A 23,954-nucleotide genomic window follows, 5' to 3' on the forward strand; every position below is an offset into this window, starting at 1 on the left:
GCTGATTCAGCATCCATCATCATTATTTGCGATATATTCGCCGCCCATATTTTTATGACCGCATCGCTCACTGACTTATTACTTTTAAGTCTCCTGCAAATTTTGAGACCAAAATCGAAACCCCCGGGTACACAGTTCCGAAGTTAAGCAACATTTTGAAAGTGCATGCAGACCAAAAATTTATCTTAAAGCATGAATTTGTGTACAAATCCAATGCAAATAGTGCTTGTAGCCTAAATTCATAAATGTATCAGTATTTTTCCTTTTACAGATTAAATCAGCTAATTTCATCTTGTTCATGGTACAAATAATGTCCCCGACAATATACATTGAAAAAATGATAAGGTGAAAAACCATAGAAACACATAAGAAATTATAGAAAACTATAAAATTCATGAAAATTTCAAAGTAAATTTGATCAGATTCCTATAAAATGTCTGTGAATAAAAAATTAGCATTTTAGGTGCATTATTTTAGTTGATTGATTTACGCATATATTAGCATAATTAGCAATGAGGTCTTTCGCAGAATTTGATCAAATGGTTTTTAAGATTAACCCTCAAAGGACTGGGGGGCCCCTTCTCGACGCTTTGCACGACATTTCCGAAACGCAAAAAGATAGCGCCAAAAAAAATTATGACTCTTTCTTTAAAGTCTTGTGCAACTTTTGAGATCAAATTCGCGACATATGGGTATACCATCACAACGTCACGTGATTTTTTATGAGGCAATGTAATGCCGAGAATTTTTATACTCTGTGTACAAAGTCTATGGGAGATGAAATTCATAAATATGGCGATTATTTTTTGTTCCAAGTGGTCTGCTTAAATAATTTAGGCTTTAATTTAGTTGTTAAATGGTCTGTAATAATTTCCATTGAAAAAACAATGAAAAACAAAAGATGAAAAAACAGAGAAATACATAAGAAATTCTAAAAACAAAGAAATACATAAGGAAACAAGTGGAATGCCTCTGGCCGTCTCACCTGCATCACACGATTCAACATAGCAGCAGAAATGACTTTGAAAACTACTATAACTCACACAAGATGTTCAGTGATACTTGATTACACTTATGTCCAAGTTTCAAAAGTCAGATCAATAAACTTGCAAAGTTATGATGGTAATTCAACAGATACCCCCATTATGGCCAAAGTTCATTGACCTTTGACCTTGGTCATGTGACCTAAAATGCGCACAGGATGTTCAGTGATACTTGATTACTCTTATGTCCAAGTTTTATGAACTAGACCAACATACTTTCAAAGTAATGATGGTAATTTAACAAATACCCCCAATTTGGCCAAAGTTCATTGACCCTAAATGACCTTTGACCTTGATCATGTGACCTGAAACTCGTGCAGGATGTTTAGTGATACTTGATTAACCTTATGTCTAAGTTTAATGAACTAGGTCCATATATTTTCTAAGTTATGATGACATTTCAAAAACTTAACCTCAGGTTAAAATTTTGATGTTGATTCCCCCAACATGGTTTAAGTTCATTGACCCTAAATGACCTTTGACCTTGGTCATGTGACATGAAACTCTATTAGGATGTTCAGTAATACTTGATTAACCTTATGGCCAAGTTTCAGGAACTAGGTCCATATACTTTCTAAGTTATGATGTCATTTCAAAAACTTAACCTTAGGTTAAGATTTGATGTTGACGCCGCCGCCGTCGGAAAAGCAGCGCATATAGTCTCACTCTGCTATGCAGGTGAGACAAAAATTGGCTTTCGCAATTTTTCTTTGTGGAAACCTTTAAATTAGATTACAAAGATGACATCTGCCAAAAAAGAAATTTTGAAGTGAAATAGGGTGTTAAATATGCAAATAATGTTTTTCATTAATAAATTAGCATATTTTATTCATGATAATTAAAAAATTATTATTTTCAGAATTTTCTTTATACTAGCTTGTACATGGAATTTATGTGGTAGAGAATGTGCGTGCCAAATTTTGGCACAAACGGGGGCCAAGATCAGAAGGGGGGGGGGGGGCATCATGGCTCAACACATCTCAAACAGCCCAGTCCTTTTACGGTTAAGCCATGCGTCATGGCCCCCCCTAGTCCTCAACACATCTCAAATAGCCCAGTCCTTTTACGGTTAAGCCATGCGTCATGGCCCCCCCTAGTCCTCAACACATCTCAAATAGCCCAGTCCTTTCACGGTTAAGCCATGCGTCATGGCCCCCCCTAGTCCTCAACACATCTCAAATAGCCCAGTCCTTTTACGGTTAAGCCATGCGTCATGGCCCCCCATAGTCCTCAACACATCTCAAATAGCCCAGTCCTTTTACGGTTAAGCCATGCGTCATGGCCCCCCCTAGTCCTCAACACATCTCAAATAGCCCAGTCCTTTTACGGTTAAGCCATGCGTCATGGCCCCCCCTAGTCCTCAACACATCTCAAATAGCCCAGTCCTTTTACGGTTAAGCCATGCGTCATGGCCCCCCCTAGTCCTCAACACATCTCAAATAGCCCAGTCCTTTTACGGTTAAGCCATGCGTCATGGCCCCCCCCTAGTCCTCAACACATCTCAAATAGCCCAGTCCTTTTACGGTTAAGCCATGCGTCATGGCCCCCCCTAGTCCTCAACACATCTCAAATTGCCCAGTCCTTTTACGGTTAAGACATGCGTCATGGCCCCCCCTAGTCCTCAATACATCTCAAATAGCCCAGTCCTTCTACGGTTAAGCCATGCGTCATGGCCCCCCCTAGTCCTCAATACATCTCAAATAGCCCAGTCCTTCTCCGGTTAAGCCATGCGTCATGGCCCCCCTAGTCCTCAATACATCTCAAATAGCCCAGTCCTTCTCCGGTTAAGCCATGCGTCATGGCCCCCCCTAGTCCTCAATACATCTCAAATAGCCCAGTCCTTCTACGGTTAAGCCATGCGTCATGGCCCCCCCCTAGTCCTCAATACATCTCAAATAGCCCAGTCCTTCTCCGGTTAAGCCATGCGTCATGGCCCCCCCTAGTCCTCAATACATCTCAAATAGCCCAGTCCTTCTACGGTTAAGCCATGCGTAACGCACTTGCCAATTTTCATCGCAATTGCATGCTCAATCGCCAAGATCTACATTTTTTAATATTCGTTATGTAAATTTCGATTATTCTTTTTCTATCACATTTTACTGGCTTCGTGTAAGCATGTACAATTCAATTTAGTCTGTGATTGCCAATTATGTTTGTTTTGCAATAAACCTGATTTGAATTGAAATGATTTTGAATCATACTCACATTGGGTGCATTCTTTCCCTTGTGTCCTACCACCGTCACCACCCTGCCCCTGTGGTTATACAGCTGCGTCACTGCAGGACAGGGAATCAAGTCCCCTTCGGGTGAGAAAGCCGAGTTGAATGGAATGTTCACACTGGCTGGTATATGTCCTCTTGAGAAGCTGTTAACAAGGTTTATCAGTCAAGGAACATTCATACGGACATTCAGCTTTCAGGTTATCGTGTCCAGGGGGGGTTCCATGACAATTACTTTTGGAACAATTGCTCCAAAAATTCCACACACCAATCAACAGGGTTCCTGGCTTTTCACGAAAACATAATTCCCTGATTTTTCCCTTATGAAGTTTAAAAATTCCCTGATAATTATTTAAACCCATTCCCCAGGGCTCGAATTAATCGACGGCCATGTCCATGGATGCCTCCTAGCTTGGCCGTTATGCCCTCCAGAAAAGTTATTCTGTCACGGCCATATTTTTACCTGCCCTTTTCCTTTGGCCGTCATGCCCTTTGGTAAAATATGCCTTTTTTCCTTTGGCTGCCATGCTGCTTTCTCTCAATAATTTGATATATACAATGAATTTATCATTTTATGATATTAAATAATGTCAAAAATGTCATTTTACCAATACCTCCGTGATGGGTAGGGTAATTCCCTATGTTCAGTGATACTTGATTACTCTTGTGTCCAAGGTTCATGAATCAGATCCATAAACTTTCAAAGTTATGATGGTAATTCAACAGATACACCCAATTCGGCCAAAGTTCATTGACCTTTGACCTTGGTCATGTGACCTGAAATGCGCACAGGATGTTCAGTGATACTTGATTACTCTAATGTCCAAGTTTAACAAACTAGACCAATAAACTTTCAAAGTTATGATGGTAATTCAACAGATACCCCCAATTTGGCCAAAGTTCATTGACCCTAAATGACCTTTGACCTTAATCATGAGACCTGAAACTTGCACAAAATGTTCAGTGATGCTTGATTACTATTATGTCCAAGTTTCATGAATCAGATCCATAAACTTTCAAAGTTATGATGGGAATTCAACAGATACCCCCAATTCGGCCAAAGTTCATTGACCCTAAATGACCTTTGACCTTGGTCATGTGACATGAAACTCTGATAGGATGTTCAGTAATACTTGATTAACCTTATGGCCAAGTTTCATGAACTAGGTCCATATACTTTCTAAGTTATGATGTCATTTCAAAAACTTAACCTCAGGTTAAGATTTGATGTTGACGCCGCCGGAAAAGCGGCGCCTATAGTCTCACTCTGCTATGCAGGTGAGACAAAAAGTGGCCTTCATGCCCTTTAGAAAAATTTGCCTTTGTGCCCTTTTGACCAGAATAAAAGTGGCCTTCATGCCCGAGAAATTTTGGGGCATCCAAGGCCACTTTACCCAAGCTGAAAGTGCCATTTCAAAAATGGCCTTGACCCTCTCAATTTTCAATTCGAGCCCTGCATTCCCAGTTGTGCATGTTTTCTAAGTTGTTGCAGTAAATTACATGTATATGCAGTATAAAAGCAATAATTTTAAACTAATTAGTACCACCACAACCAGACATTCAATGGATGTTGTTTTGATATGCAACAAAATATAACAGAGTCTGACTGACTACCGTGCTTTTGACTTTTGGGCTAATCAAAATTCTGTGATTTGAGGTATTTTTAAAAATCAAATTCCCTCATTTTTTCCTGACTGGAAAAAAGTAAAATAATTTTTGTCTGATGGGCTAGGAACCCTGATCAAATGGCTGATGTCAACCCTGGATTTAACATTAAACCCTACCCAACTAAGCACGACCCTTAACCCAAGACAAAATAATGCCCGGAGGAATTTTCGCAGGAGCAAATGTCGTGTTAATCCCATGTGGGAGCCCTGTGGTCTAGGAAGTAAAGTGTCTCAGAAAATATCCTGAATGCCCCAGACAGAAAAGTGTGCACTCCAAAAAGACCCTACGAAGAGCTAAAGGTGAAATTCACAAAGTGAAATGCTATAAGCTACAAAGCACACCAATACAAGTTTCATGCATATTTACTGCTTGCCAGCTGAATATTTTGCTTATTAAAGGTCAAGTCTACCTCAGAAAAACATTGAGTTAAATCAATAGAGAAAAATCACTCAAGAGTAACGCTGAAAATTTTATCAAAATCAAGTTATGGCATTTTCAAGTTTTGCTTATTTTATAGTCAAATGCAAATGAGAGAATAGATGATGCCCCTCACTATTTTTTTTGGGGGGGAATTATACAATATTTCAATTTTTACAGATATGACAATAAGGACCAACTTGACTGAATCATTAAATGTTAATGGTAATTCCACATGTTCAGGGAGAAATAAACCTTTGTTTCACAGGACAATGGGAAGAAAATTATAATATTTTATATTTTATATGATAAAATGCAAAAGAAATAGTGAGAAATGTCATCAGTTCTCTCATGTGCATACCGACCGGGATGTGCATATAGCTGTTTTGTGAAATTAAGCGAAACTTAAAACTGGTGAATAGCTTTCTTTTTTTTTACATCCTTTTGTTAAAATTTTCAGTGTTTTGCTTATTGGATTTTACTCTTTTTATTCAAATCAACTCTTTGTTGGAGTGGACTTGTCCTTTAAACACTAATATGACCGAGAAGGGGGGGGGGTAGATTCAGCTGCCACTCAACACTTTTCGAGATAAATCCGCTGTGCCAAATTTTTTGACCAGGCCTATTTTTTCTTTGAAATCTTATGCAACTTTCAATACCAATTAGCAATGCCCCGGTGTATGGTTCAGAAATTACAAAACATTACATAAGTGCACGTCACTGAAAAACACATGAATATGTGTGCATATCCAATGTGAATTGTGTTTTTAGCCGAAATTCATGGATGTATCCTTATTTCGAATTTCAAGGATAAAGCTCAATCGATTTAATCTTGTTTATGGTCAGAATAAAGTCTGCAACGATTTCCATTGTAAAAACAATAAAAACAAGAATTTGAAAAAAAACCCAGTCTATTTTTGAAGCAGGCTAATACGGGTTATTCTCAAACAAAATACTCAGCTGCTGGAAAGCAGAGAAAATGCATAAACCTAGCATGGTTTTGTTTTGAAGGATAAGATTGGTATATGATTTGTTTTATTTCACTTTCGGCTCCAGTCGTTCGAACTCTAGAAATTGCCAGGTTGACGATGAGCTGAATGGCCAATGAACAGATTACATGTATAATCACATTGTTTCATTTACAAGGATACTCGTCACTAGACCGGATGTCAACGATGAGGATGATTGGCTTGCTGTTCTTATTCTTCTTGGTTGGACTATGAGAAGAGTTGGAGCCACGAAGGTCACAGAGTTCAAGAAGATCTTCAGCAGAGATTCGAGGAGCCACTTCTTCTTTCAGGTCTTTCTGCGAAAGGGCTTCTCTTGACTTCAAAGAAAATATGTAAAGATTGAATTACGTTGGTAAATAAGAATTCAAAAACTTTAAAAAGGCCAGCTGTGGTAATGATTTCAAAATGTTTACAGGGGTAGTTCAGCCTGACACTAAGCTGGTTCTAATAAAAGCAGAAACAATTCAGAAAAAATATTAGTTAAAATTTGATGAAAATCTTTCAATGAATGTGAAATTTCCCCTTTCATGTTGAATGAATGTGTACTACAACTGACAAGCAAAAAAATTCAACAGTGAAACAAAATTTGTGAAAGATAAACTCACCAGTTCTGATCTAGGCTGATCATGGTAGTCTGTGCTGTAGTACGAGACTGGTTTGATCTGAGAAGTTGCCGTTATCCGATCTACCTTCTTGGGCGGGTGTGCATACTTCCTATAGGTGGCGCTCTTGGGAGTGTTGCAAAAGATGCGGATGGAATCCCTCACACATTTCTCTATGTCAATCTCTGTAATTGCAAAATAAATTGGAATCCGAAATTCGTTAATGGGTAAATACATGAACAATACCTAACAAGACTATTTTGCCATAAACTCACGAAAAAATGAAATTTTTATGTAACCTTTTCAGGCAGAAGTCAAAATACATTCCAGTCAATAACTATTTTTTGTTCCTAAAATTTGGTAAATGATGATTGCTAATGCCTTTTAACTTGGAAATTCCAAATGGGAAAAAAAACAATTGTTTCAAATGCATAATGCATCAAAACATATGAGATGAAAATATGTATTGAAAACAAAAAATCAATTCACAGCAATATTTTTTGTATGCTGTGGCCCTCTCTTCTTAAAATCTGATATACACTACAAAGAATTAAAGAAACTACTACCCATTGTTATACTAAATACAAAGATCTACCAAATAGCAAATATATATGTAAGTCACTTGAAAACGCTTCAATTTTACTTATTCATCTAGCTCCGCATTTCGGATGCGGCACTGGAAGAAAAGACCGATTGTTAATGCGGCGATACAAGCATCTCTCACTGAAAATACTTGAGTGCACTGAATCACCACTAAACACATTCTCATCTGTGCATTATTTGTTATACAACACTTACCAGGCATGTCTGAGAAGAGAAGGATGCACTCATTGAAACCAGCAATGAGTAAGCTTGCTCTGAGCTGCTGTAAAATTGCTACTCCTATACACAGAGGGAAAGACGATGTGCCCAACAGGAGGGTGTCCCATAGATGGAAGATCTTATGAAGGGGAAACACATCTACGATACAGAAGGGGGTGTGAAAAAAAAAACAATTATAAAGTTAATTAAGAATTTAACTATGATGTAATCAGGAGGGTGTCCCATAGATGGACGGTTTTATAAAAGAGCTAACAAATCTGCAATACAGGAGGAATCATGGTGCAAAAACTGGAAAAAAAAATTAAAATTTCTTTTAAACCCTATTCAAATCAAATATGATTTTATCCATTAATTAGCATAATCAATGAATTAAAAATAAATTTGAATGATTTGGGTACAATTGACAAATCAAATTGTAGAGATTACGTCATTTGAGACGAGTGCACCAATTTTCATCGCGATTGCATGATCAACTATCGGAGAGGGAGGGGGCTGTTTTGCCCCCCCCCCCCTCTGGGCTTTGCAATTTAAAAATAGCCCAGGCTTTACATGAAAATGTACCCAATAGGAGGGTGTCCCAGAAATGCAAGATGTTATGGAGCGGAAACATGTACGTCTACAACACACTAGGAGAAATTGCATACACGTACAAATGCATTCAATACAAAATCAATAAAAGAATTTGCAGAGTGTAAAATCGGGACTGTAAGCAATAAGGGAACAAAATCTTTGAAAACATTAACCAGCTTGAGTAGTAGGATGATGGACAGTCAACCTGCCCGAAATGTCGAGTCTCTCTACTGCTTCTACTCATCATCTCTACTCGCCAACTCAAGCCAACATCTCATCCATTCTACTACTCAAGCTGTTTTCAACTCATCAATATCTTCTGGTTTACAGTCCTTTTCAGGACTACATTCAAGAAAGATTACTCTACTCTCAAATTTCCACTTTCTCGCCTATCCATTTCTTTTCTTCTTCTATCCACTGTTTCTATGACACTCCACATGGTGTACCATAAACCACATCAGCGATTGAGGATGTATTCAGTTTACATTTAAGAATACACTAAACCAGACGTCTTCTTCAATTTACCTACACAAAAACATCTTTATATATAGAACAAAATGCAACATGAGAAAACTGGCCTCATGAACTCTTGGCCTAGTAGTGGACCCTCCCCATTTCAAACTATTCACACCAAAGTTTTATTCAAAATCCTGAGATGAGATACTCACGTGAGAACATGGTGAGAAACCAAGGGATTGCAAAGAGTTCAGGGATGAAACCTATACTTTGCAGGTGATTACTCAGCTCAGGATCATGGAATGCAATCATGTGGGAAAACACTGCAAGGTATTCTAAAAGAACAAAACAAAAAGAAAAAATATAGTAGAATAATTATTTTTCTGGACATCATCATGTATCTCATGATAGTTCAAATGTGTAACGACAGGCAGCTTCATCAAAATAGGCAGGAATCCTCATGACAGAGTACTGTGCTGATAGCATGTGCAATGCTGAATTTTTTTGTGATGCATTTGTGATGGCACAAAAGTAATAATAATAACAATACCAGGCATTTATATAGCGCCATCTGTCTAGAAATATTCTATTCCGGGGCGCATTGTTATTATTATTATTACCCCGGCTTTAGCTCGAGATGCCTTCCAGCGCTCACGCATTCAAGGAATTATTCCTGTTGGGTATCCATTCACCTCACTTGGTGGGTGTTTCATAAAGCTGTTGGTAAGTTAAGAGTGACTTTAAGAAAGACTGGTGATCCCTTCTTGTTGTAAATGGTATATTCATTGGCAATGTTTAGCACGTAAGAAAGGATCACCAGTCATTCTTAAAGTCGCTCTTAACTTACAAACAGCTTTATGAAACGTTCCCCTTGGTTGAGTGCAGCACAACGTAGATAAATTTCTTGTTGAAAGAAATTACTCCATGGCTGGGATTCGAACCCACGACCCTGTGTCAAAGTCAGAAGACGAATCCACTGGGCCACAACGCTCCACAAGTACAACTCTCCGTACGAACGCTTTTTAAACATGCTTCTCAATATAAAAATATTCTGAGCATTAAATTGTAGTGCACAGTATACTTGCATGGCTTTACTCCATAGTTTCCTTTTTTTCTTTACTTCAATATATAATTTTGTTTGTATTACTCTTTCTTTTCTTTTTTTCTTGAAGGCATGATATATTACTGAGAAACCTTAAAAAATGTTTAGTTGCATGAATGTGTATTGTAATGACTATTTCTTCATATGACATTTTGAAATAGACAGCGAAACAAGTACTAATGACAGGCAGTGATAAGTGGCTGTAAGTAAAATTTATACAACCCCCAAGAATGTTCTGTAATCTGATTGGTCCAAATCGGATCACATAATATTCAGCGAATTGCACTATTGCATCTAAAATGCACTATCCTGCACTCTGAAGTCTTACCAAAAGTACTATCCTGCACTCTGAAGTGATACCAAATGCACTATCCTGCACTCTGACGTCAGAGTGCAGGATAGTGCGAGGTCTGGAATTATCTATAATTATCTAGAATTTAGATAAAATATAGCATTTGGGGCAACTCAGTAGCATAGGGATTGTATAAAACAAACAATGCACGCATTCTTGTGCATAGAGGACCTAAATAATGAACTCTGTGCTCGACTCGCCAAATGGATATACCGCACTCGGTCCTGTGGACCTCGGTGCGGAATATCCATTGGCTCTAACTTCTCGCACATCGTTCATTATTTGGCCCTGCATGCACGCGATTAAGTGCATTATTTGTATAATAAAAAGTGGTAATGGTTTTGAAATTAAGATGGTTCATCAAATAACGAGGATTCATATCACTATCTTATAAAAAACATATACTACATATCATTTTGCTTGGAAATTAATTTATCACCAGCCCTTGATATCTATGCAACAGTCCAAACACGTTCAGATACATGTATGCCTTGGGTGTGTTAGAACTGTTCTAAAGGTACATTGCCTTGTGCAGATATTTCTCACTAATGCCCTCTGTGACATGTATTATTTTAATACTATTGCCTGTTTTCTTACCTTGGATTACTGGAGAATTGTCTTTCATAAAGAACTTGTAGAGATATTTGGGATGAAGGCCTTCAGGCAAGCATAGGCTAATGCTGAAATAAAAGGCATAAAAAATCATGTCACTTTGACATGCACATTGAATGATTTTCCCTTTAGAGATACATTTGTACATTTACACAAATCCGATCAATTACATGTATTACGTGATCAAGTAATGAAAAACACCTGAAAATCAGGGCTACCGTTTTGAAAATATATCTTTTATATTTAAGATGCCAAACAAATTTTAAACACACATTCTCAGTGGTAGTTTTGAATCTACTATCCAAAATAATGCCTACATGTATGCATATCTTATGCATTGAAATACAGCCCACTAAGTCACAGGGCACTTAATTCAAGCTGAATACTAGGAGTACAGTATAAACAAAAGTAACTCTTGGGGATCGTGCTTTCAGTTGTGCTGCTCCAAAGCTTTGGAACAAATTACCCCTGGAAATACGAAAAGCACCAACTGCTACCATCTTCAAACATTTATTGAAGACCCATCTTTCTTCAGAAGTTTTTGGTTAATTGTATTATATGCATAATTGTTTAATTTGTTTGAGCAGTAGCATTGTTGGGAGCTCTGTTACACTACAGCGCAGTAGAGTATATTTATATAGTGACTGCGCTATATAAATGGTCTTATTATTATTATTATTATTAATTCTTTTGAATATTACAAAATGAGCACACTCTTTATGTAGAATTATTTGGTGCATTTAGTACACTGATAAGCAAATAACCACCGTTGGTGAAGCAGATGGGGAGACTAACACTTTTGAGGCAAGCTGGATGTAGTTATCTTTCCGAATCTGAAGCTGCCGAAAGATAGCTGTTACATTCCTCAACAAGCTACATGTAGATGTAGCTATCTTTCCGAGGCAAAGCAGAGGAAACAGATCGAGTACATCCAACTTGCTGACGAAGTGATAGTTTACCCCATCACCTGAAATCAGGAGGTTATTATATGCTTTATATTCCGCATCGAGAGCCACCTATAAACAAAGAAACCGATAGCCATACGCTTCTACAAGAATAATTTTGATTTAAAAAAAATCAAGATTATGCTTGTTTTAACACAAGTGCGTAAAACTGTGCACGCAAACATTTAGATCTTGTTCCAGCACGATTTATCGTGACCTCACAAAGGAATTTTACTGTCACAACAGAACAATTGAGGGGCAATTTTCTTGTCCCAAGAAAATATTTTAATTGAACAATTTAATTATACAGTGAAGAACATATCTATATCAATCACAGGAAAATTCAAAACAAATGCATAACAGTCTTACCTTCATTGTTGAAATTGAGGTAGAGGAAAGGAGCACAGAGCGAATCCAATCCTGAAAAATAATCGATGTGAATAATTTTATAATCTTACCCCGCTAAATCTCAGGATGAATAGTTTTTTTGTACAACATGCTAAAAGTTCTAAAATAAAGCTTTATCTATCAAAATTAAAACTTTAATTCCAAATTAAGTAAAATGGACTTCAAGGAGAATAAAAGCAGTGGAGGAACATAGCTTGTGTGAAAGCTGAAGTATGAAAGAACAAGATCAACGACAGTTTGAGTTGAAATGGAAAAACAATAAGAAACTGAAGCTATGACGATCCTCCTAAAGGCAATGCAAACAAGGCCTGTGATGTTAAACACATACAACTCTCCTTAGGACACATATCACAATTCCCAAACATCTCTTTTCTGCTTATTATAATGAGAGGACAAACAATTCATCCATAATAGTGTTGTGAAACCTGTATCTCATGTCCTCTCATAAAAAGACAATTTTTGTGCTATCGTGAGGTCAATGGCTGAGATCATGGAGGGTGGGGGCGTTATATCAGCACCCCCGCGCCTTCTTGGGCATCAAAATGCCCAGTGTTTTTTTATAAATCTTTAAAGCATAACTTGATAATACTTAAGTTCTGAATGAGAAAATCCTGTCTTTTTATGACTAATTGCAAATTCTTTATAAACCTTAATAGCATACCTTGCCAATATATATGAGCTATGGATGAGAAAACTCTTGTCTTTGTAGGGCTACTGTAATTGTGAATTCTTTATAAACCTTAATAGCATACCTTGCCAATATGTGAGTTCTGGATGAGAAACAACCCAAGCCTTGAGTATCCTTTTGAATTTATTATGTGCCACGTCTGATGAGAGTAGCTCATTGTACTGATGACATCTTGGTATATCTACCTCTATCTGTCTATCCATTGCTGTAGGGGTCTCCTTGTCTATGGCATCATAGTTTGCTTGAATATCGCCCTGCATTAAAAACAGTCATAGTACACATTTAATGCTCATCATTTTCTTGCTATTTAAAATTTTAATTCATTTCTATTATTCATAACATATTTATTTTTTTTAATTTCATTTCATTAATGTATTGATATATTCATTTATTATCATTTTATCATTATTATTGTAATCATTATGATGATTATTATTTACTTATTTTTCATTATTATATTATTTTATTTTCTATACATTTATTCATTCATTCATGTATTTTTTATTAAAAAAAAATCTTTTTTACTTATTTATTTATCTATTTATTTATTATTATTATTATTCTTATTATTTTTTTTTTTTTTGGGGGGGGCATTATTGAAATATACACCAACAGCAACAGTATCAGCATTACAACCATTACTATTTCCATTATTACTGACCATGATTACTAACTGTTACAAAGATAATCATCAAGAACATCATCCATCATCCTCATCAATACAATCATCACCAAACTCATTACCTTCATCATTATCATCAACCTCATAATTTTCTTCGTTGTCTCCCCCCCAGAAAACACCACACACACCACCACTATTGCCACTACCACCATTACTACCCTTCCATCCAGCACCATCATCATCAGAAACATCATCATCATTATCATCATAAACATCATCATCATCACCATCGCCATCATCATCATCATCATTATCATCATCATCATCATCATAAACATAATCATCATCATCATCATCGTCATCATCATCACCACCACCATCATCATCATCATCATCATCACCATCATCATCATCATCATCATCACCACCACCAACACCATCATCACCACCACCACCACCACCATCATCATCATCATCATCATCATCATCATCACCACCACTACTACCACCATCATCATCACCACTACCATCATCATCATCATCATCAAACCATTAAAAACTAACCTCAACCCCCAGTAAAGCTGCCCATGTTTCATCTCTATACATGGTAGGAATATCAGTCCTTGCTTCCTTCCATATCCTCCCTATCGTGAACGGATAACCCTTCAACAGACGGTCAAACAACACCACACGGTGGAACTGATACAAAAGGAAAAGAGAAAGTGGAAGCTATAGTATTGAAGTGCAGACCTGGATTCTGAGAGCTGCGATTGATCTGATAGACCTCAACTACATGGAAATCCTTCAATGGCATAAATTTTGCTACAGGATATTTGCACAATGTCCCTTGTAAACAAAGAGAGCATACTGAATTTCAAGAGAACTATGAATGTATGAATACATTTCTAGAAAGTATTATGAACATGCATTTAAGATTTGATGTTGCTGGCTTTCCATAGTTGTGGTTAATCAGATCAATAACAATTCTCTGTAAGACGGGGTCCACGGTTCTATCTTAGAAACAGTTGCAATTGATCCCATTTATTGCAACTATGAATCAGTGTGGTCGTCTTTGTTTCTAAAGAGAATTTCCTATATGAAGAATTATGACATTGATGGATTTCCATAGTTATGACGGACATGATTATCTCAGCTCATCAAAAGAGCTCTGCCCTTAAATTCCTATTCGAAATAGAACTTAATTCAACAAAGTGAACCCAGAAAAAACTCTCTTCTTTTAAAAACAAATAGAATCCTAATAAAGTACATGTAATATTTCATTTGCTTTATAAATGAATATAATCATTATCGTATCGGTGTTGATATATTGTTGTAGCTTTATTACTTTTATTATCATTGTTATAATTCTCTTAATCAATACAATTATCACTATCATCTGCCTGAAAGATAGAGCTCTAATATGTACACTTGCTAAGAACACCACAAAGAGTTTCTATGCCAAAAATTAGTACATTTGGAGCTTTATTTTATGTCTCAGGCAACACGCCTGCAAATTTTCGGCGCGAACGCGCGGTCGAGATCTCAGGGAGGGGGGGGGGGTGCGGCGCCTGGGAGGCCATATGAACTCCCAAAATACCCCAGCCTAGATAGGGTTAAGGGGAATCAAATTACTTGACATCAACTGTGCCTTGAAAGACAGAAAAGGTTTGATCCTTTACCTGGTATTCTATATCTCTTTCTCTGATCACAAGTGGAAGACTAGCTACTTGGGAGAGATCAGAACTGCTTTGAGATGTCGGCAGACCTTCATTTGGACTGTGGAAAACAAAGAAGTCACAGAGAGCAATCATTTTGAAAGAAAGCTTTTACAAATTCAAGGCAAGGTGAATTTTGAAGAATACTACCCCATTAAATAAACACAAAATTAAAAAGGATACTCCACGCTGAAAACATGTTTTTTTTTATCTTAAAGATCAGCAATAGTTTGTGAAAACTGACGTAGGCATGCCATCATAAATATGCAATAGGCGGGCTTATGACGATGTTATATCCTAATTCCTTTCTTTTTCTTCTTAAATTTCATGGAATAAAAATCATTTCATATTTTCATATATGTGTGTAAAAAATGTGTCTCCTTGTAACAACATACGTTTCAGTATTGATAAGTTACAAAATAAATCAGAAGTCCATCCTATTTTTATGTTCTTGGAGGAAAAAAAATTGAATGAACATTATTTCATTTAATAAAATACAAAAGAAGATGAATGGGAAGATGGCATTATTAGCTCACTTATTGCATATCCATGAGCGCATGTTTTGCCTCCACTAAATTTTGATAACTTTGTTATAACTTATACAATTTTGTTATATTTTCAGTGGTTCATTTGTGTGATTTTACACAAAATTTTGTTCATTTAATTAGGCCTGAATTCACAAAGGTCGTTTTGAAACCCCACGGTTGAATCTATGGTTTATGCAGATTTCCTGTATAAATTACGCTTAATTTAGCGAGTATCGGGCGCGTGTATAGAAAATTCCAATGCTGATGCGTGCCTTTGTCACAGTGCGCCAAATTGACGCCTGTTACTATGGTTACGCTATTTTATTCATGAGTCCACTGGCGTGGATAACCACGGCATCAGGCATCAATTTGAAGCACTGTGACAAAAGCGCGCATCAGCATTGGACATTTTTTAATATACTGTACGCGGTAAAATAAGCGTATACAGAAAATCTACATAAACCATGGACTCAACCGTGGGTTTTCAAAACCACCTTTGTGAATTCGGGCCATAATGTTCATCCTAACTACACCCTGATGAAAAGTAATGTCTAACAACTTCGTAGGAGGATATGTATGCCCATATAGGTAAAAACATGCAATGGCAAGATGCATTAATATAAAAAAAGAACATTGAAGAAAAGGGTCTAACTTACTTCTCTCCAAGAAGAGGATAGTAGGCCTCTTCCTCTATGTTTTCTAGCCTTTTCTTCAGCTGCTCCAAGGATAATATGACTACCGTGTCATCATTCAGAGAGCTTGTATCTCTCTCCTTGCCGTGCATATCGCCATCATCCGTTACAATACTGTAGAGAAAATATAGGAGGGTATAACAGAGAAACTAAAGAGAGAGATAATGGCGTGGTGGGGGTAAGTACAGTCTGACAATGAGAACACTCGCCTCCTTTCGATTGGCCTCAATATCCCTTCACTTGCCTTGGATATTTGTCGTGTCTTTGTTCATATGTTCTGTTATATCTTGTAATAAATTCCCTTTTTTCTAAACATATCAAAATTTAAGATCTGTACACCTATCAATGTTTTTTAAAGGTGCTTATTCTCTCACACCTTGGTTTTCTTTTCAAAATTTACACTCTTTTTTTTTTCATTGGCTAAAATATGCCCCCCTTGCGAAGCACACATCTTTTGGCTTATCAGTTTGTGACGAATTCTGCTATCAAGAGTAAATATATACTCAGATGTTGTTTGAAGGTTTGCATGGTGGCATGTACAATTGCTGATGTGGTTTACGGTACACCATGTGGAGTGTTATAGAAGCAGTGGATAGAAGAAGAGAGGAAGTGGATAGGCGAGAAAGTGGAGATTTTGAGAATAGAGTATTCTTTCTTGAGAATAGTCCTGAAAAGGACTGTAAACCAGAAGGAATGTTGAGTGAGAACAGCTTGAGTAGTAGAGCTGATGAGGAGATGCTGGCTTGCGTCGGCGAGTAGAGATGATGAGTAGTAGAGAGACTCTCTACTCGCCGACGCAAGCCAGCATCTCCTCATCAGCTCTACTACTCAAGCTGTTCTCACTCAACATTCCTTCTGGTTTACAGTCCTTTTCAGGACTATTCTCAAGAAAGAATACTCTATTCTCAAAATCTCCACTTTCTCGCCTATCCACTTCCTCTCTTCTTCTATCCACTGCTTCTATAACACTCCACATGGTGTACCGTAAACCACATCAGCAATTAAATATATACTGATCCAAATTTTACACTTTCGATTAAAATTGCCCATTCCGTCTTTTTTGGCATTCTAAACATCACATTCCGTGTTTGTTGATGACAACTACTGAACAAATGATAAAGCAAATTATGAATAGTGATAATATTAGAAAAATTTAATTTTCCATGGAAATAAAGCTGGACATACAAATATCAAACATAGTTAGCAGATTCGATGGGCTGATTATTTGCTACTGCAAAACTTTGTTTAATTTTTTGTGTGGGATTTCCACTATTTTTCGTAATTCAAATTTCTTGGCCTGAACAAGTGAGTTCCCATGGAATTACGTTTCTTCCTAAATTCTGTGATTTTTTTTCTCCAGTTTTCTGTATTGCGGAAAACTTGGGACACCTTGGTAAAACCCATCTTGAGACGCTTACTTGGCGAGGGCACACAGCGGAGGCTGACTTCTGAGCAAGCCTTTCTTCTTAAGTTCTCCTTCCAAGTCTCCTCCTGCTAGCGTCCATAGATAGTAAACCTCTTTCATTGGTCTCTCGGCCATGTGGTCCTCATCCTCTATTGACCAAACATAATTAATCAATTGATCAATTAATTAATTCCTTCATTTATTCATTCATTTATTTATCTATCTATTTATTCATAGATTCATGCATTCATTCATCCAATAATCAATTGATTAATTTATTTATTTTTCAATCAATCAATCAATCCAGTTATCCACTCGCTCACTCACTCACTACACACACTCACTCACTCACTACACACTCACTCACTCACTCATGCTTCCATTCATTTAATGGCAGCCGAGCAAAATAACAAATTAGCTTATCTTTTAGCCCTAACTAAAGTAAACCAAGAGGCAAATTTTATTTTCATTGTTTTTTTTTCCACACAGACCTTTTCAAGCATTTATTTACTGGTTCGATTACATGCCGAACCATTGGCCTTCTCTTTTTTTCCCATACATATCATCACTTTATTTGTCATGTCTACCAGTGTATTTTTCTATAATGTTTATTTTAATTCTTTTACTTAATATGTGTAAAGTCACGTCAACGTGTGCAATTTTCAATGTACATGTAAAATCCAGTGAAGGAAATGCTTCTATGTATATCATAGACTGACAGATTGAAATTGAATGGAAAGGTTGTAGCCCTTACCTTCCTGGCTATCATCCTGGTCAGTGTCCAGTTGAAGGTCTTTGCATCTCAATCCCTGGTATCTGAACATGGTCAGACTGCTGGGCGGAAGAAGCTCAGAAGGCTTCATACCAACCAGCATATCGCTCTCGAGCAGCTTGGCGGTACTGGGTCTGGAAAGGAATGGTAATAGATCATATTCATTGTTATTGGGGTTCTCCAGGCTGATATATGAACAGAATCCAGAACAATAAATAGCAGTTTTGGAGCTATATATAAAAAAAGATTTACATCCAAATTATGATATCATGCATTTATTAGCATTATTCATCACTTAAAATTTTAAGAACTTTGGTATTAACTATCCAATCTAGGAGGTTACGTCATAGGTGACATGTGTGCCTATTTTTGACCTGATTGTGTGATCAACGGCCAAGATCGGGGGGGGGGGGGGGGGGGACCCCCAGCTCTGTAACTTTAAAATAACCCGGTCTATATAGGGTTTAATGCAACTGCAAGAGTGCAATGTCAAAGGCTACCTTTCTAGAGGAGACGCTGACAGACATGCTCTCAAAAATGACTGCAGACCAGAAGGATACATCTGGCACTGGTAAAATTCAAAAAAAAAGAATAGAGTGTAGGAGAATCATTTTAATAATAATAATATAAAGCATTTATACGCATAAATAATCTAGTTGCCTATTCAATAGCGCATTATACATTACCCGAGCTTCAGCTCAAGCTGCTTAACGCCCATTCAAGGAATTAATCCTCCCGGGTAACCGTTCACTTCACCTGGCTTGAATGCAGCACAATGTGGATCTATACCCTCTGTAAGGTGTCAGACCCCGTTAGACCACAACTCAGGTGCTTTTTGCAATAAACCATATCGGATTTAGCTCATTAGGGGGTGTTTCACAAAGTATGACTTACACTTAAATGCCTGGTTGAGCTTGTTATAAAAGGCATGAATGCATTGGTCAGATCATGCCGAGAGGATGCGCAATACTGCGTATTGAACAATAAGATCGCCCGTTGCATATCATGTACGCGTCAACATTTAAGTACGACTCTGATTCATATTCATGCATATTTGAGGTACCAAGAAACGAAAAGTAACATTCAAGACTTCAAAGTATAAAAGAGATTACCGGTATACGGAAATCTGCTGTTCTTGATCAATTCATCTACAAATGATAGCAAGAAGAAAGGTTCCGACATTATTGGCCACTTACACACTCACCTCAAAGGGTTACACACCCTAACAGCACTTGCATTCTTGTATATTACAAAGTACGATATGGTACCGGTACATCACATCACGATATAATCAAATTATGCTACCTTGTCTTTCCCGGCATAGGAGAGGAAGAAACATTAACATTTCCTGCATCACAACCTCACTATCACTTTCCCTATTTGTCTAGTATTCGATGTCTTAGCATGAATTATGGATGCATGATTACAAGAGGTTCAAGAAACCAAGAAATGGGCTATTTTTCAGTTGTTTTTTACGGCTTCGTTCATGCCGTCTCGATCTCTCTTGTGTGGTGCGGTGGTAACTTATGAAAAGCAAATAGGAAAAAAAAAATAAGCTGCGGCGCATGGGCAGTATTTTCACAAAGGCACTTCGGGGGAGGGGGGGATAAAATGAATAGTGCCAGCTTAAGTCGCACTATAACCACAACGCAAGCTCTCACTCTCGCTCGGCTGTGACAAAATATTACCGAGTATGCTTGATGTCTGTTTGGACTTTTCCAGGGAATTTCGCTGCTTTGAATCAATGACTTAAGAAAGTCGAAATTAGTTTCATGAAGGTAGGTGCGGTTGATAATCAAAATTGATGGACAATTCTTGATGAAGATCGTTAAGAATCGCTTCCCATTATCCACGGCTCATACCCCTCTAAACGACATTGCCCTAAGCGGCTACACTGGCCAGCCGATGTGTTTTGAACTGGCAGACGTCTATGGTACATGTTCGGAAAGGGCAGCTCAGCTGATTATTATTTTCTTGAGTCTTTCTCTAGCCTTATCATCATAACAGACATGAAATATCATGTTTGCTACAGCATATAAAATAAACCAAAACCGATTTCCCTGTGAAACCTTCGTTCAGGGGGAAATGGACTTGGTTTTTTTTTTTCAGGCCGAATCTGGCTTAGACTTATCACCGTGGATAAACCGCCTCTAGGTTTGGTTTCTATCCCGCCAGGAAAAGAGTGTGGTTAATAGACTGCTACTTACGGTAGTACACAGTTGCACTTTATACAATCATGGTTCTCAAAAAACTTCTTCCGAACTCATGACTCCTGTGGTGTTTTTCACAAATATTAAGAATGATTTTACAGAGTCACACCTAAAGATCCCAATTATTACATGAGCGTGAATCAAATATCATGTGGCACTGGCATTTAGCGGAGATGCCACAATCTGAACCAGAAAATTTCAGTATCTTGGTGAGGAAATCATGATTTTCACAAATATACTGTAACATATTAAGACAACATATAAAACTGACAATTTTGCATGACACCATCGGTATTCTTCTCATTTGTAAGTACTGAACACTGAAAATAAGTACTACTTAACAGCTCTGATTAAAGGACAAGTCCACCCCAACAAAAAGTTGATGAATGAAAAGAGAAAAATCCAAGAAGCATAACACTGAATATTTCATCGAAATCGGATGTAAAATAAGAAAGTTATGACATTTTAACGTTTTGCTTGATTTCACAAAACAGTTATATTTACATCCCGGTCGGTTTGCAAATGAGAAAACTGATGAGGTCATCCACTCACTATTTCTTTTGTATTTTATTTTATGAAATATTCTAATTTTCTCTTCATTGTCATGTGTAACAATGGGTGTTTCCTCCATGAACATGTGGAGTTTAAAATTATATGATTCAGTCAAGCTTGTCCTTATTGTCAAATCTGTAAAAATGAATTATTGTATAATTCAAACAATAAACACAAAAGAAATAGTGAGGGACATCATCGACTGTCTCATTTGCATGTCACCGAGTTGTGCATATCACTGTTTTGTGAAGATAAGCAAAACTACAAACTGTCATAACTTTCTTATCTTTCATCCGATTTTGATGAAATTTTCAGCATTATGCCAGTTTGATTTTTCTTTATTTATTCAAATCAACACTTTACTGGAGTGGACTTGACCTTTGAACCACACGTCTTGGGAGGTTCCATCGACCACCAGAATGACAATAACCCTATGGTTCCCACCTCAAGCATCTGCCGCCCCCCATGCTCATCGAGTATGGTGTCCAGAGGGTGCTTCTGTTCCCCATGTTTCCCCAGCAGCATCACCTTGGCCAATATCTGTGGGAGGGTGGCCACTGGCCAGAGAGTCTGACCCAAGCACAGTTCTAGGATGACCATTCCTAGTGACCACACATCCCCCTTGGGACCGGAGGAGATGTTGGTCTTGGATGGGAGGGGCGTGGTGGGCGTGTCTCCGTTGGTAGGTACGATGGGGCCTGGGGCGAGCACTTCTGGTGCCATGTATCTTGGTTGGCTTCAAGAGATAACAGACAGATGGGAATACCTTGTTAGTGACTAATTTTTAAAGAATCCAAACTCTTATCAACATGTAATAGCATTTGTGTCTTTTTCACCTTTGATATGCTATTCTCTTTAACCCTAAGAAGACTAGGCTGGGCTTTTTAAACACCTAAGGAGACCTAATGATCTTGGCCAGATTTTGCATGATCGAAAATAGTATGATCAAATACTTCGAAAATCTTATCTAATTAATTTTGCTAATTTATGCCTAAAATCAAAAGATTACTCTAATTTACTAAATAAGGCCCCTAAAATGCGAATTTTTTTTTCAGAATCTTGATACCATTCTGATCAAATGTCAATATCATAATACATTTCTTACATGTTTATATTTTACTGTTAGTTAAATTTCTTATAAATGTATTTCTTTGTTTTTCGACTTTTTGTTTATCAAAAAATTGTTTTTCAATAGAATTCATCTGGGACTTTATTCTGGCCATAAAAAGATGAAATTATAAATTGAATTCAATCAGTATAAGGACATATAATGATATATTTATGAATTTTGGCTATTACCACTATTTGCATTGGATTTGTACACAAATCCAAGTTTTTGAGAATTTTAGGTCTGCATGCACTTACAAAATGTTGCATAATTTTGTAACCGTGTATACGGGGTTGCAATTTTGGTCTCAAAAGTTGTGCGAGACTTGAAAGTAAAAGTCAGCAAGCGAAGTGGTAAAGAATATTTGCGCGGCAGATTTATCACAAAAAAATGTCAAGTCTTATTAAGGTTAAAAGATTTCATAGACCCTTTTCAATTTTTTAATGTTTTATTTAAAATGCATCTCAAACTATTCCTATCATATCTTATGATGCTGCTGTGGATGATGATGAATAGAATGAAATCAGAAATTAAATCAAATCAATCAGATTAAATACTACTACTTTATAAAATGGTACTTTTGATAAAAATGAGGGTATATGCATTAGGAAGGAAAATGGGCAGATTTATTTTTACCAGTATTTGGGACTGGAAAGATTTGAGAGAGAGAGAGAGAGAGAAGGGCAATAGGGCCCCTGAGAGATTTCAGTTGCTAATCATTAGCCCCCAGTCTTTTAGGGTTAAAGCATGAAGATTATAACTGTAAAACAAGATCATTTACCTGAAAATGTAGAAAATATGAGTAAACATGATTTATTGTACTATTTTAATTTTATATTAATGGATGAATTCTAAGCAAGGAAATAACCATACAAGTAGTTTCTATTCTCACCCAATGGGAAAGGGTACATCAGCTCCACAGTTGGTGATGTTATAGAGTCCATACTTTGCCAGCTTCACCCGGCCCTATAACAAAAAAAAACAAAAACAAAAAAACAAACAAAAACAAGTACTGTGATATACTGCCAAATTTGTGTTAATGACCCTCTACAGAAGAACACCCTAATTACACATGTACATGTAGGAGCACATTAAGCACCTAACAAGGCAGATACGTGCACGATACAGTTGCCTTATATTTCATTATAATTATTACAATATCACAAAATTAGTTTCCCTTGAAAGGTATTGATTTTTTAAAACTAATTTAAAGCCGATTCTCTTTAGTTTCCACTCTGCTTCTTGCACACAGAAAATTGAAAATTTTTCCTTATAGTAGAATGTCAAGTTGGAATGTATGTATGCAAAAGTTGCAAGGCAATTCCAAACTTAAAGCACAGCATTACAGCCGACATCACGGAATCATGACTGAGAGCTCTATTGAGTTCAAGCAAGTTAATGACGATCTTGGTCCAGCAGAATTATGAAAAATAAAATC

General features: G+C 37.1%; 1 protein-coding gene across 1 annotated transcript in view; it reads right to left on the reverse strand.

Moving 5' to 3' along the window:
• The window catches only part of LOC121410419 (TBC domain-containing protein kinase-like protein), a 41,285-nt gene that overhangs the window by 1,647 nt on the left and 15,684 nt on the right, over positions 1–23,954 (reverse strand). Inside the window, 17 exon segments of the mRNA XM_041602502.1 lie at positions 3,249–3,408; positions 6,499–6,674; positions 6,963–7,144; positions 7,758–7,919; positions 9,020–9,142; positions 10,859–10,909; positions 10,912–10,941; positions 12,187–12,237; positions 12,978–13,167; positions 14,100–14,234; positions 15,215–15,311; positions 16,434–16,583; positions 17,888–18,023; positions 18,629–18,780; positions 19,147–19,208; positions 21,853–22,144; positions 23,409–23,482. Of these exon segments, the coding sequence (XP_041458436.1) occupies positions 3,249–3,408; positions 6,499–6,674; positions 6,963–7,144; positions 7,758–7,919; positions 9,020–9,142; positions 10,859–10,909; positions 10,912–10,941; positions 12,187–12,237; positions 12,978–13,167; positions 14,100–14,234; positions 15,215–15,311; positions 16,434–16,583; positions 17,888–18,023; positions 18,629–18,780; positions 19,147–19,208; positions 21,853–22,144; positions 23,409–23,482 (2,223 nt within the window).

Source organism: Lytechinus variegatus, chromosome 1, assembly GCF_018143015.1.
Source record: "Lytechinus variegatus isolate NC3 chromosome 1, Lvar_3.0, whole genome shotgun sequence".
Classification (NCBI taxonomy): Eukaryota; Metazoa; Echinodermata; class Echinoidea; order Temnopleuroida; family Toxopneustidae; genus Lytechinus; species Lytechinus variegatus.